The sequence below is a fragment of the Acanthaster planci genome, linkage group LG01 (assembly GCF_054643075.1).
Source record: "Acanthaster planci isolate LZ-2023a linkage group LG01, COTS_SCS, whole genome shotgun sequence".
NCBI classification, from domain to species: Eukaryota; Metazoa; Echinodermata; class Asteroidea; order Valvatida; family Acanthasteridae; genus Acanthaster; species Acanthaster planci.
In genome coordinates this window covers 5,345,434-5,360,037 of record NC_141777.1, presented here as the reverse complement: position 1 = coordinate 5,360,037, position 14,604 = coordinate 5,345,434, and the positions used below count along the sequence as shown (strand labels likewise).

Sequence of the window (14,604 nt, the reverse complement as noted above, 5' to 3'; positions counted from 1 at the left end):
GGTGCTCGAAACAGGGTTCCCTTGTAGCAAGTGGTTAATAGTGGTAAACATAATTTTTCTCTCTGTGGTCTCACAGGCTGTAATGACCATTGTTCCCGTCCAAGGCTTATCAGTGACAAAAGTTTTTCTTATCTTCCTGACTTCAAAATTGTCTTGAAATTATTCCTTATGGTCTGGTTGACAGTTCAGTTGGGCCATCTTTTTAAGCTTTCATGAAATCAATATGTAAGAGGGTGAACTTTTTAACTGGAATTCACCTATTATAGACATTAATGAGTGTGGCAGCTCGCCTTGTAAGCACCAGGCTACCTGTGTGGATCTGGTTGATGGCTACCGGTGTGACTGTCTACCAGGCTATCGAGGTGTCCATTGTGAGGAGGATATTGACTTCTGTGGGAGTCACCAGTGTGCCAATAATGCGACATGTGTGGATGGCAGCACTAGCTATGAATGCCTTTGTAGTGACGGATATGAAGGTTTGTTAGTAACAGTATTTGGTCATGATCTTCAGGGGTTAGTTCACTTTGTCTACTTAAGTTGTGCAAACCTGATTGGAAACCGACTTTGGGTCCGGTCAGTTTATCAACCATTTCAGCTGAGCCTGGCCTGTTTCAGTGCTTGGTTTGCAGTTTTCAGGTCAGGTTAAGCCTTCTTGGGAACAACTGAAATGAAGTATTTATCCTTGCATGCGTGAGTTATATGCAACATTTAAAAGATGCAGATATAGTCCTTTTGGAGTTCTGAAGATTGTTCTTCCGAAAGAAGTCATGCAGAGCAGATGAGTTCAGGCAAAGAAGTGGACAAATTATTGGACTATTCGGATTAGATTTGGGGTTCAGATCAATTTTTAGGGTGGATTTTGTTTAGAATGTCTTGGGTCAGTTTAGCCATTCAACCCGACCAAGTACAACATTACCGTGTGCCCCATCTCATACTTCATGTCTGGTGAACAGAACTCACATTTGCTGAGTGGTGGTTTGATTCTAGCCTAGGGATGGCTGCTCCCATGTGTAAGAAAGTTTGTTTGTTTGTTTGTTTGTTTGTTTGTTTGTTGGGGTGTTTGTTTGTTTGTTTGTTGGGATGTTTGTTGGGGTGTTGGGGTGTTTGTTTGTTTGTTTGTTTGTTTGTTTGTTTTTTGTTGGGGGTTGTTGGGTTGTTTGTTTGTTTGTTGGGTGGGGTATTGGGGTGTTTGTTTGTTTGTTGGGGTGTTTGTTGGGGTAGTTTGTTCGTTTGTTTTGCCTCTGTCCACCCCGAAGTAAACGGGTACTCACGTGGGTTGAGCCTTTGCACAGAGTGGGAGCATGAAGCTGTACAGTTATCAAAGGGCTGAGATGGTCCTGTTTATGCTGGTATATAGCTACTCAAGTTCATACTTGTCATTAGTTTCCTGAGCCAGTCATGTGAATCAAAATTCATTCATTTTTTTCCAATTTTTATTTGGACCGTATGTGTCATTTTGCACAGGCTTCCACCACATGGCAATTAATTCTCATTGATGTATTGAACAGAATGAGGGAATTTGACATTTTTGGCTGTATCGCTAACATTTTAGAGGGACTACTTTACAAATGGGCTGTTATAACAATGAATTTGCAGGAGAATTTTGTGAGATAAATAGTGATGAGTGTGCATCGTCACCATGCCAGCATGGAGGCATGTGCCAAGACAACATCAATGGATATCGCTGCCAATGCACGTCAAGCTACCATGGAGTCCACTGTGAACTAGAGATCAACAGGTGAGAATTGAAACCTGCGATGGGTGGGAATTAAACAGGACATATTCACTGAAATCATATGTCAAACACCAGGTTTCCATAGTAAACTAGAGCGTAACAAGTATCAAAATCTGTACTACGCCAAGCCTGTCGAATTAATGAAGGTTACGTGTGGGATTCTGGCAGTGGTGTTGTTTCTGGAGTTTTCCTGGTTTTAGGATCTGAAGCCCACAGTTCTTCCATTTTAGAGGTTTTGATCATTCAAGGTTTTGCTACATACCTGTGCTTTGTACAAAACACCAAGTGTGAAATTCAGTTAAAGTCGTCGGAAGAGATTTCATTTTTTGTGATCTCAAAAGCTGGATCAGCCAATTCAGCAAAGTGAGTTAGCCCTCCGAATATTTCAGAGTAGTCAATACCGATTTCTCTTGTACAGTTGATGGAAAGTTGTATGTATTTTTTTCTTGCATCCAGCTGTTCTCCTAGCCCCTGTCAAAATAATGCAGTTTGTCAAAGCTCTGGTATTGAGTACCAGTGTGACTGTGCGCCAGGATACATCGGTACCAACTGCAGCCTTGACATCAACGAATGTTCTAGCAGTCCATGCTTCAATGGAGCTACATGCCAAGATGTTCCCAATGGTTACAACTGTGTCTGTACAGCAGGTTACAATGGCATCCACTGCGAGAACGGTGTGGACTGGTGTGCTGAATTGCCATGCCACAATGGCTCGACGTGTATGAACCTGGGGTCCACCTTTCGCTGTGTTTGCCCTCCGGACAGAGCCGGTGACCTCTGCAATGCCCTGAAGACTCCTTGCCATGACGCCCCCTGCCGAAATGGTGCCACTTGTGTTGTAAATGAAGACGACTCAGACTCGTACACCTGTCAGTGTGTGGCTGGATACTCGGGCCTTCACTGTGAGAAAGATTACGATGAGTGTGCCTCAGGGCCGTGTTCTAATGGAGGCGCTTGCATTCAAAATGAGCTCAATACATTTATCTGTGAATGTCCTCCAGGCTTTGAGGGTTAGTGCTGAGATAATTTTAATGCTCATGCTTGACTATTGTTGAAAAGATGTACAGTAAACTTTGTGAGGGAGTCAGGTTGGCATGGTAGTTCTTATCCTCACCTTCCAACCCTGGGGACGAGGTTCGATTCCCGCTCCGGTCCTCCGGTCCTCCTCCACATTTAAATGTATTCATTGTTCCAAACATAATGTCTTCATTGTATAGCGCATTTGAACATATCTATATGAAATTTGTGCTTTATAAATGAATAAATTAAATATTGTTATTGAGCATTATTTTATATCATTGAAATGATATAAATGTTTTGCTCATAACATGAACTTCAGTTGTATAGAGACATCTGAGCCCTTGTGAAGCAGGAAGTGTGTGATTTTTCACTGACATGTACAACAACCTCACATTATGCAAAACCTATTTTCCAACCTCTGCTCCCCAAGAGAATAGTTTATATATAGTCATACTGAAATGTAGTTGGTTGTCAATAAATTTTTGAAAATAGGAGAGACATGCTCTACTGACATCGACGAGTGTTTGTCTAGTCCCTGTGGAGACAATAACACCTGTGAAGATGATGACAATGGCTACATCTGTATGTGTGGACCAGGTCTAACTGGTACCCACTGTGAGGATTACATTGACTATTGTGATCCTTCTCCCTGCATGCATGGAGCAACATGCAATAACACAGGTGTCGGGTACCGGTGCCAATGTTCCACTGGGTTTACAGGTATGGATCCAGTGAAGATAAATGTACAGTACCCTGGCTGCAAAAACATTTATTTTTTAAGCATGACTGTTTTTCTTGGAATGTTTTTATTGAATGTGTACTCCGGAGGTGGTGGAAATACACGTATCAACTATAATTTGTTTCTATCACTTGTTGAATAATATCGTTTCTTTGTACACTGTTAATATGTCCATATTGCGTATTGCAGTGTCGCAGAAGGAAGCCCCATGTAGGAAACACATGTGTACAATGACTTCATCAAATGCATATTGTAGGAGTGAACTGTAGCCAGTGTATCTGCCGTGAGCAGAAGCACCCCCTCGTTGTTTGGAAAGAACCATGTTGGTCAGGACTGTTCAATTTGTTCGTAGCTGAAGTGACTGTGATGAATGCATTAATTTCTCCGTCATTTGAGAACCAGCAAAGTTCAGTTCCAACCAATAGTGCCCTCTCTGGTTCCAGCTCGAGGCCCATAGCGATGCTTCAGAGGCCTATTTTCAGATGAAGATGTGTATTATGACAAGTATTTTATATGTTCAATTTGTTTTCCAGGTGTGAACTGTGAGATCAACATTGATGAGTGTGCTTCCAGACCTTGCCAGCATGGAGGACAATGTTCAGATCACATCAACAGATACATCTGCGAATGTCAGGACGGCTTCACTGGGGCATTTTGCCATATTAACATTGATGACTGTCTCCGAGAGTAAGCAGAAATCTTTCCGTAACTGCATTTGAAATTCAGTTGCTTGCATGCCCCTTCCCCAAAAAAAGATTCTTTACCTGTCACAACCTCTTCCGCATTTTATTTTCTAGCCAAAGTTAGACACTGTTCCTCTGCAAATTTTCGTTTGGGACTTAAATGTAAGTTCACATTTAATTTTTGAGAGGAATGTCCATGGGGGTAAAGTCACGTTTTTCGTAAAGCACAATGGTGACACAGTTCTTTAATGAGTTTACTTTGGGATATATGCACTTTGTAAATACACATTATGAGTAGGTGCCAGTTTGAGTCGCACAATTGCATTTGTAGTGATGGATCAGGGTTGGGGATGGGTGATGCGCCCATCCCTCTCACTCCCCCCCTCCGTTTTATTTTTGACTAATGTTAAATCATCAAGATGGGGGTCAATAATAAATGGAATGCTGACATTGCTAAATTTATGTTGCATTAAAGATTTTCTTTGAGTATGTTCCCCATTCCCCCCCCCCCGAAAAAACGTTGTGTTTTTTTTCTGAAATCCGTATGCGCCATTGATTAGTGGACTGTTCATGGCTTTTTGGATTAAATCAGTTGGCCCAGTCGCAGGTCAGTAGGTTGGCAATTCCAATTGGCTCTTGGTTTCACTTTTAAAAGTTAAAGTCATTAACATCTACTTTCTTTCACAATTTACAAATGCAGCTCTAACCTTTTTCCACGTACAGTGCATGCCAGAATAGCGGTACATGTATTGATGGCATCGATGACTACACTTGCGTCTGCTCAGTTGGCTTCACCGGTGCCCACTGCGAGGAGCCGATCGACTATTGCACAAGTCAGCCTTGCCAACACCAAGGTGTATGTTACAATGACCCTCCAGGCTACAGGTGTTCATGCTTGCGGGGCTTTGTGGGCCATAACTGTGAGGTGGACATCGACGAGTGCTTGTTATTTGCCTGCACGCATGCCTCAGCCTGCGTAGATCACATCAACAGCTACACTTGCATCTGCGACGAGGGTTACAATGGAATCAACTGCGAGCATGAAATTGACGAGTGCGCAAGCCTTCCCTGCTTGTATGGTGGAACATGCTTAGATTTTGTTGGTCGCTTTGTGTGCAACTGTGTCAATGGTCGGAGCGGGGACAGATGTGAACGTGAAGTTCATAGTTGTCAAGAGCAACCCTGTTTTAATGAAGGAACATGCCAAGATGAGATAACAGGTTTCAGATGTGTGTGTGCTGAGGGGTACACAGGTAGGCTTAGTTGGATTTATTTTTCTCCAGAAATCTGACTGGACATATCTTTCACAGATACCTTTCACACAATTACCTGTCTTGCTTGATTGAACTCGAGTCTTTTGGACATTGGACTGGACTCATGTTCAGTTGACTTTTCATAAAATGTCACTTGAACACCTGAGAAACACTCAAACCATACTTTCTGTCCCGACCACAGCCACAAGCTGTGTGCCTGTACATATGCCCATCTGTGTAACATCTCTATCTAGCATGTGCATTGTATAAGTACATGTAAATATGATGACTCTTCTAGCACACCACAACATGGAGCTCAAAACAGAAATCCATTTTGGCAAAAGCAAATATGCATGCTGAAATTTGTGGGGTGTATTTTGATTTTCAGTCAGATAAACACTCTTTACCTTCCATGATATTTATCCTCCTGAGATAGGCAATGGCAGAACTTTTTTGCTGTCATACCCATAGTATTTGAATGATGAAGGATGTATAAACAAGTTCTCATTTAAGCTGCTGTGTTTTAGTCTTTCGTGTTTAACTAAGGTAAATTAGCCAGTGATGGAGTTGCATCCAATTCAGGGAGAAAAGAAGAAATGTGAGAGATTTCATTCAAAGGAAACTGTTCCTGCCTCTTCCCCAAAAAGATACCGTTAAACTGTCTTTTCCAGATGCACTTTGTGAGACAAATATCTAGCAGTAAAATTCGGCAACTCCCTTCTACGGAACTCAATGACCAGGGGAAATTTTATTTTCAGGCGAGTTTTGTGAGGAAGACACAGATGAGTGTGACTCGTCACCCTGTCTGCATGGTGGTGAGTGTGAGGATCAGCTCAATTCCTACGCCTGTCACTGCTCACCAGGCTACAGTGGAGTCAACTGTGAGAAGGACATCAATGAGTGTCAAGTACTCAACGTCCAGTGTCAGCATGGAGGAACTTGTATTGATAACGTAAAAAGGGTGCACGTAGATTTAACTTGAAGGGGGCTGTAAAAGTTACTGCTGTTGTTCATGACATTTAAACATCCTTCAAGCAGGGCTTGATAAAAGTGTTTAACAGGCGGTAGGCATCAGCACGGTTTAATAATGCACCGGCATTGAATTCCAGTAGCTCTGATAAAGCCTGCAGCAGGCCTGGTATGCTTCTGAAAGACAAATGTTACACCTTTTAATGTTGTCAAAATGCAGTTGTGACAGTGTTAGTGGATAATATATATCCAGTAAGTGGACCACTGGCAGTAATTAAGAAAAATCACTTTTGCAGGTTGCGAAATCTTTTGTAGGCTTCAGGCTCGGTGCCTCCTTTGCCTGTTGGGTAATCTAATCCTGCATTCAAGCCAGCTAAAATTCACTGAAAAACCGACTTCCCACAGCACAGAACTCACTTCTCTGCTGTTTCCACTCCCAGCCCGCGAAGTGGATTCTGGCCGTGACTATTTCTTTATCATTTCAGGTGGCTAACTTCGAGTGCCAGTGTCCACCTGGCTATGGAGGGCAGTACTGTGGGGATCCAATCGATGAGTGCAATTCTGACCCCTGTCAAAATGAAGCTACCTGTGTGGATGAAGAAGCTGCATTTTCCTGTCAGTGTCCAGCAGGTAAAGACTGCAGGCTACGGTGTGTCAAACGTTCATTACCTGTATTATACGCCCGTTTGAGAAGCTGTTTACTTTGTACAGTTTATCACTGAGGACCAATTGTGTGCAGTTGTACCTTGTAGATGAAGTGACAATCTCATAAGACTGAAGTTGCAGTTCTACAGTGCTGACGTATCATAAGCCAGAAGCCACTGGGTCAGATGCGTTTGTGGACACACACAAGTTTGCTAGGCATGGTGCCACATATATTTTCAGTGGTGGTGACGGCAGGCAAGAGGTTACATGAAGTTCTCTTGTAAGATCAAGAGCTTTTACTGGATTGAGTTGTTACAGCTGGGGAGCGGTCTTTGTAACCTGTGCATTTATGACCTGTGGGAAGTGAATACACTTTTTTCATGTGGTTTCAATATCCACCCCCAGAGTGAATGGAAATGCTGTAAACTTGGAAGTCTGTCTCTCTCTCTGCATAATACTGCCCCATGCCACATTGCACTGTTAGCATCATTGTAAAGTTAGCACTCAATAATTTAAAAATTAATTAAAATAGAGTTTATTCGTCATTGTTGATGATGCTGGGGGTGATAAACCTGTCCAGTTTATTAATCTTTTCACAGTCATCAATGAATCAGAGTTTTTGGTGACTTCGTAGCTGCACATTTTTTTCTTTAATTTGTTTTATCATCCATTGATTAAAGGGTAGCTGCACTCACTTTGTTTTAATACAGACTTTCAAAATGCATCTTTGTGTCTCTGTTAACCTTATATTTTGTTTTACATTTGTTTCACTATTTCAAGGGTATTGTAGCGTGTCCTACTGATATGGTTCTGACGCTAATACAGACACACACAGCCAGCCACAAATCGCCGTTCTGGCTAAGAAACCTTTGTTTTATTTCTCTAACGTACAACACTGTGACAATCCAAAAAGCTCTAGACATGAGCTCTCGGCAGGGACTCGTACTGCGCAGGCGCGAGGCGGGAAAACCGCAGGCCATTCGCATACCAGCGGGGGACGCCAGCTAGCTCCATGCGGGTCCGAGCTGGCGCCCCCACCGGCCGGACCCGCCGGCACTACAGTATTTTACTGCTTTTTTTGTTTTTTTATGCTAATGAATGTTCCATATTCATGAGCAAAAGTGTGATGTCATGCCAGATAGAAAGCCTAAATGTTAAATTGGTTTGTACACAAAATGTCAGTCCTGCATTTTTGTAGATTCTGCTAGACTAAATTTTCCCTTCTTTGCTGATCATTGTTGTTTATGTGCTTAGCAACAAGTAAGCATCAGTCCTATCCCAAAAATGCTTTCAGTAAGTAAATTTTGGGTTCCCAATTTAAACAGAAAAACCTATGCCTTCCTGGATGACATTGCAGCAACAGCGCCCTCCATTGTCAAGGAAAGCATGGATAATTTTAAGTGCTTAAATAAGAGCATTTTTTGATGCATTTAACAGAATGGAGTGTATGGAGTTTCCTACATTGAGGGAGAGTACAAAGATACAAAAGAACTTGTGTCTAAGAAAATTTCATTGCAGTTACCCTTTAACAATGAGTTGTGCTTCCCTACTAAATCCTTAGATAGAAACTTAGTGTTGACCAAGTATCTGTACAGCTGTCCACTTTTTGGAACTTTTCATGTTCATGTACGTCACGGTTATGCGTTGAAAACATCATAACATGATAATATGTTTGGAACCAATTTTCAGGGTTTGCAGGGCCACTGTGTGAGATCCAGGTGGATCTTTGTGTGGATGTCCCTTGCAGTAATGGGGCTACGTGCTCCGCAGTGCCAGGCAGTTTTATGTGTACCTGCCCTGCTGGCTACAGGTGTGTTCAGAAGGCTTTGCAAGTACTTACACTGAACTAAGCTTGTTTCTGAACCTTTAAAAGATTTTTCCTGGAGGGGGTCCAAATGGTAATGGTCTAAAGCTTGACCAATATGTTCCAAAGTGTTTCATTAAATGATATACATCAGATGGGCATTTCCCTAGGTTGAAATAATGTAACTTTGTATGTTTGGAGTTTGGGTATATTCTGAGAGTGTGAAAACAACGAAAACCCTCTCAACATCAGTTTTTTTTCTTCCTTCAGTTTATGCTGTAAATAATCAAATACCTGTACTGTACGTTTTTCAGTGGTGAGTTGTGTGAGCTGGAAATTGATGAGTGTAGCAGCCATCCGTGTCTGCATGAGGCATCATGTGTAGATCAAATTGATGGTTACCGGTGTGTCTGCCAACCAGGATTCACGGGAGACCACTGCAGTTTTGGTAATTTTGATATGCTGTTTAACCCCTAAGAAAAACACTTTTCAGATTATGAGTATGTACTGTAAAGTAAATGGAGGAGATGTGGTGAATCAAGAGAGTGTGCTAGCATCATTAATTTGTGCACTGCGGAAGCTGAAAATTTCCACAGCCTAACACTTAAGGTGCAGTTTTAAACATTTAGAATGTGATAAAAGGTATTTTCAATCCTTGTAGAATCTGTTTCCAGGATTCAAAAATGTTGCTGGTTGAATTTCATTTGAAGGTCTTTTCTATTCCTCCTTTTCTCTGCAACTTAATTCTTCCAATGTGAGTGATTTATTTGTTCATAGATTCCCCTTGTGGAATACTTTCGATGCCAGAAAATGAGTTTTGAGTACGTGGACCGCATCAAGTTTGAATCAGTCATTTAGAACTTAAGAGTAGAAAACCAATTTTTGTCTCGCAGCACAGTACTGCTGAAGAATTACAGGTTACTCAAAATTCCCCATTTTTTGCACAGAGTTACCAAGTGATGTTGATCTCCAGTTTTCTGGCCAGTCCACCAGAGCTGATCTCATCCAAACTTCAGGCTTGAACTCTCATGACCTTGAGGCTCTCTCAGCCTCACTGTGGGTCAGATCCCAGGGTTGCCACAGTGATTTCATCCTTTTAGAGTTGTCTGCTCCCAGTGGGACAGTTGTCAAGTTGAGCAATCCCAGTGAACTTACTCTGAGCATCCTGGGGTGAGTCTGTGCTTGTGCAGTGGACACGAGTTGATGCTTAGGATAAAGCTTGATGCAAAAGACAAAACTTGACACAACAGATTACTTTTTGGTACAATGAACATTCATCACTTCATTTGTTGGTGCATAGATTGTTTTCCCTTCAATTTTGGCCAAGCAGAGAATACTTAAACTTTATTAGATCATTTTGTTTGAATGTCATGATAGAACCATGCTGAATCTAACGAGAGGCTCTTCAATTTACTCTAGAACTACAGGATCGGGGATTCAGAAAGAAACTTACAGACGTGGCATGTGAACCTTGATTTTTGTTTGTTGAAAAGCATACCCGTACATTAGCGCAGCTGCTAAGTATTCACACTCAAAAACAAGTTTTAATGGAGCTCCAGTTGAATTTGTACACAGTTTTCAACCACGGCGGACCCCCCACCCAACTGTGTACTCTGTAGTCCTGTGTAGAGGGTTTGCATGGCTGCCATCTTGCAGGCCAGTACTTTTGATCCACAGGGTATGCACAAAGGAAGTTTCCCTATGGAATAAAATAACTGCCCTGCAAGATAACGACCATGGAAAGCCTCTATTCAGTATTATCTTCGGGCAAACTTTAATTCTCAATTCTGATTGGTCAATCCATAGCAACAAACAGTGCGCCATAGGGTGTTCAAAACGTCATGTCCCACATCACAGTAGTGGTAAACAATTGTTTTGTCAAACCTCTGTCTTAGGGAATTTATCCAAAGAAAAGCTCTGAATTTCAGAAGACAACTATAAAACTGTACAATAACATACATAAACGATATCGTTTGCAAATGCACTGTCCCCTCCCTTTCATTAATTGCGTAAACGCTAATGTGAAACTAGTGCGGGTACCAGTGAGTACATTTATACAGTCTGGTTAGTAGTCCCCACATTAACTTATCACTGTGGGGACGGGAACGAGTACAATCATTGATCAAATTCCCTGGTAGCCTATGCACAAAACGTATAATGGGTACCATGCAAAACTGACCAAAGGACCACAAATGTTCATTCTTGAACTTCCCAAAGCTCTCCTGTTTCATGCGTGTAGGCACACGCATGCAAGCACTGTAGGTAGAATGAGATGTCTCATGGTGAGTGTCATATGCAAATATGTCACCCTGTCATGTGATCGTTCTGGGCCAATAAACGGACAGTATCCAAGACAGAGGTATGACAAATAACCGTGTTGCATACAAGTAGTCCATGTCAAACCCTGTGTAATGTGCTATTATAACTCAACGCATGGCACTATTTTATTCTTAAAGCAAAATGCACAACTGCAAAATGTGCTATTATAACTCAACGTGTGGCACTATTTTATGTTAAAAGCAAAATGCACAACTGCAAAATTTACTGTAAATTCAAAGGTTGTGTGTTTGCACTTATAGGCCTCGCTAACATCTTTACTGCCCGTCAAATTTGCCTGAAGATAAATTCGTTCTCTGTCTCGTGGTACACAGGGCACAAACGTGCATTACATTATTCGGCGTTCCTCTTACACTCTTGTGATAACTAATATTAATGATTGACTGTGAATAACCAATCACATTTATAGCTTGTATGCACACAATGAATTTACAAAGTAATACTGCCAGTGTTCATGTGTTGAATCGCAATAGTTATGAAACAACTATTGGAGGTTCGCCCAACCTCTGCGACGGGCGTTGGCACAGTGTGCTGCTGACATGGCATGTGGTGGATGGCAGCCAGGATTGGAGGATGTACATTGATCAGTCATTGGTGTCTCATGGCAGTTTGGAGAACTCCACGGTGACAATGCCTCCGGGACTCGTGCTCACACTAGGTCCTGCAGCCCGCTGGAATGGTTTGTGCATTGCAAAACATAGTATGAAGTTTACTGGTGGATCCGGGGGGAGAAGGGGTACTGATGAAAGTTGCCTTCCAAAAGGTACACTTTTGTCAAGTTAACATAATGAGGTAAAAGGGATTTGTTGGGACTGTATTGATTTTCTTCCATTAAAGCTTCTAAAGCATAATTAGCCTCACCACTGGGGAAGGTCATAGGTTACAGTAATTGCCAAATGTTGGGGGTCCCTGCCCCATGAAGATATAATTCTGGATCTACCCTTGTCTGAGTTGCATCCGGTCTCTCATCGTTCATTACAATTAACTGAGCACAATACATTTCCTGTTCAGAGCTACTAATTGTTACATCATATTTAGATCCAGATGGATTGTCTGAGCTTGTGTTGAGTGGGATCAACATATGGAGCAATGCATGGAGTGAAGCTGAGGTGCCAGACATTACAGCATGCAGACCATCGTACCCTGCTGATGTGTTTGCCTGGAGTGAAATAATGATTATCCCAAGCCCTGTCATTACACAGACATTGAGGGTGCCCTCTGAGTGCGATGGTGAGTGCAATGACAGTCCACGGTTTTCTGTTTGGTGCAAATTTTTACAATTATGTAAAGAGCATGCAGTCTTGGCTTATTTCATGAAGTCTCACTCTTTCTCAACCAATTACATTGGACAGATTTTGATGAGTGTACCTCCAACCCATGTGAGGCGGGTACATGCGAGGACCAACTTGGGATGTCTGTGTGTCATTGCCCAGAGGGATTAGAGGGAGTCCGATGCCAGACAACAACAGACTACTGCCTTCAAGATTCGTGTCTGAACAGTGGAACCTGTTACAGTGAAAACTTCGCATTCACTTGCATATGCCCAGAGGGATACAACGGCACACATTGTGAACTGGAAACTGGTAAGATCATCAGTGGCCACTATACACTTCAGGCCAAGTGTGAATCATTTATCAATTAGTGGTTGAATAGCCATTATAACCGTTTAAGAAAATATATACCGGTACCAGGAAAAAACTCAACCAGTGGCTCACTGATAAGTACTGATCAAACTTAACGTAGGGTAAGTTTGGGTGTGAACATAGTTCGACCAGTAGTCAATTGCTTTTTAAAAGTTCGCATGTGCAATTCAGTTACACTTGAATGACCCTAGTCTCTGACCCTAATCTCATCTTTACTCAAATTTTACCGTTGGCTGTGATTCTCACAGCATATATAGTCACCGAAATCTCATACACTTATTTTCATGTGAATGGTTCGCTCCGCAATGAAAAATGATATCAGCTGTTGATAGTGGTGCAACCGTACCCCTGGGCCTGGTCCCAAATGGTCGTCTAAATAATTCAAACCATCCATGGTCCCGGCAGTGTTAGTTGAACTACAGTCGAATATAGTCATCCCTTGAACTTGCCCATAGCTGAACTTTTGTTGTGGCAAAGTTTGTGGTCAGGGACAAGACTTTGATCATGCATGCTTATCGCATGCTTGGGCTATCTTAACAAGATGTCGGCAAAGTGAAAATGGTGGAGGCGATTCTTTTTCTTTGTCTAGCTAGATACAAACACAGTACAACTGGTCACGTGCAACAGGAGGTGCGATTTTGATTACAACCTCCAAATGTTTTTTTGACCACCAGACTAGCATCGTCTTTGCCCATTCAAAAAGTGCTCGTATTATTTTCCAGTAGGAAAACTGAGTAAGTTATGCAAGACTTTGATGAATTTTCAGTATTGTATTTGGGGAAGGGAGCATAATGCATACATATCTTTGACATTTTTCCTGCCTTCCAGTGGATGGGAGCTGGGGTCCATGGCAGCCATTTAGCACCTGCACCAAGACCTGCGGAGGTGGAGAACAGCACCGCTCACGCTCTTGTGACAACCCCCGGCCCGTCAACGGGGGACAACTATGCCCAGGAGATGCCTATCAAACACAAGAATGCAGTACTGCCAAATGCCCAGGTAGGCAGACCCCATCAATGTCGTATAGCCACATATGGCACAGTTGGTATTTAGCCTAAACAGCGTAAGAAATAAACAATCTTGTTCTCTTCCCAGCTTGTATCACCTTACGTAAACCTTACAGAGGGGAGCTGGATTGCAACAGGACAGCAGATGGGGAAAACTTCTGCAAAATTTCCTGCCGTGAAGGCTACACTTTTGACAGAGACATTGTGGATGTCTACCGTTGTGGTCCCAGCACCAATTTTGCCTGGAATCATCAGTCTGAAAACAATCCATATGCAAGATTTCCTCAGTGTGTCGGTACGTAGAGTTTCAAAGTGTTCTTCAAAAGAATAACAAATTATTGCATCACAATTGATCTCAGTTGTGTAGCTTTAAAAATTGTAGTTTTGGGGACAAATATGGATTGGATTGCTGTAATGAAGACATTAAAAGCCTTTTAACCAAGATGAAATTATTATTTTTGGGCAGAGCATATGGCCTTTTGAGTTTTATGAATTGACTGGTCGCAACTTGAGAACAATTATTGGTGGTCTTTGGTCCTGGACATGATAATAATAATAAAAATAATAATTATTATAATTACAGATGGTAACCATGTCATCTAAAAACAGATAATTTTCAATGGGCCATCTAACAATATTAAACAAGTTAAAAATAATATGCAACTGAATTATGCAATATCAAAACATACAGCACATTAATTATAGAAATATTCTAATATACATGGACTATAAAACATTATAACATGTATCACAGTGTAATATAAAAGGA

At 41.8% G+C, this 14,604-nt stretch overlaps 1 protein-coding gene across 1 annotated transcript in view; it reads left to right on the top strand.

Moving 5' to 3' along the window:
• LOC147800280 (uncharacterized) overlaps positions 1-14,604 on the top strand; it is a 70,960-nt gene that overhangs the window by 44,503 nt on the left and 11,853 nt on the right. Inside the window, exons 33-48 of the mRNA XM_087141785.1 lie at positions 267-476; positions 1,597-1,738; positions 2,192-2,745; positions 3,248-3,475; positions 4,028-4,181; positions 4,901-5,430; positions 6,189-6,382; positions 6,885-7,029; positions 8,734-8,854; positions 9,163-9,296; positions 9,796-10,018; positions 11,659-11,864; positions 12,224-12,415; positions 12,538-12,768; positions 13,657-13,827; positions 13,924-14,130. Of these exons, the coding sequence (XP_086997911.1) occupies positions 267-476; positions 1,597-1,738; positions 2,192-2,745; positions 3,248-3,475; positions 4,028-4,181; positions 4,901-5,430; positions 6,189-6,382; positions 6,885-7,029; positions 8,734-8,854; positions 9,163-9,296; positions 9,796-10,018; positions 11,659-11,864; positions 12,224-12,415; positions 12,538-12,768; positions 13,657-13,827; positions 13,924-14,130 (3,642 nt within the window). The remainder of the gene's footprint in view (positions 1-266; positions 477-1,596; positions 1,739-2,191; positions 2,746-3,247; positions 3,476-4,027; positions 4,182-4,900; positions 5,431-6,188; positions 6,383-6,884; positions 7,030-8,733; positions 8,855-9,162; positions 9,297-9,795; positions 10,019-11,658; positions 11,865-12,223; positions 12,416-12,537; positions 12,769-13,656; positions 13,828-13,923; positions 14,131-14,604) is intronic.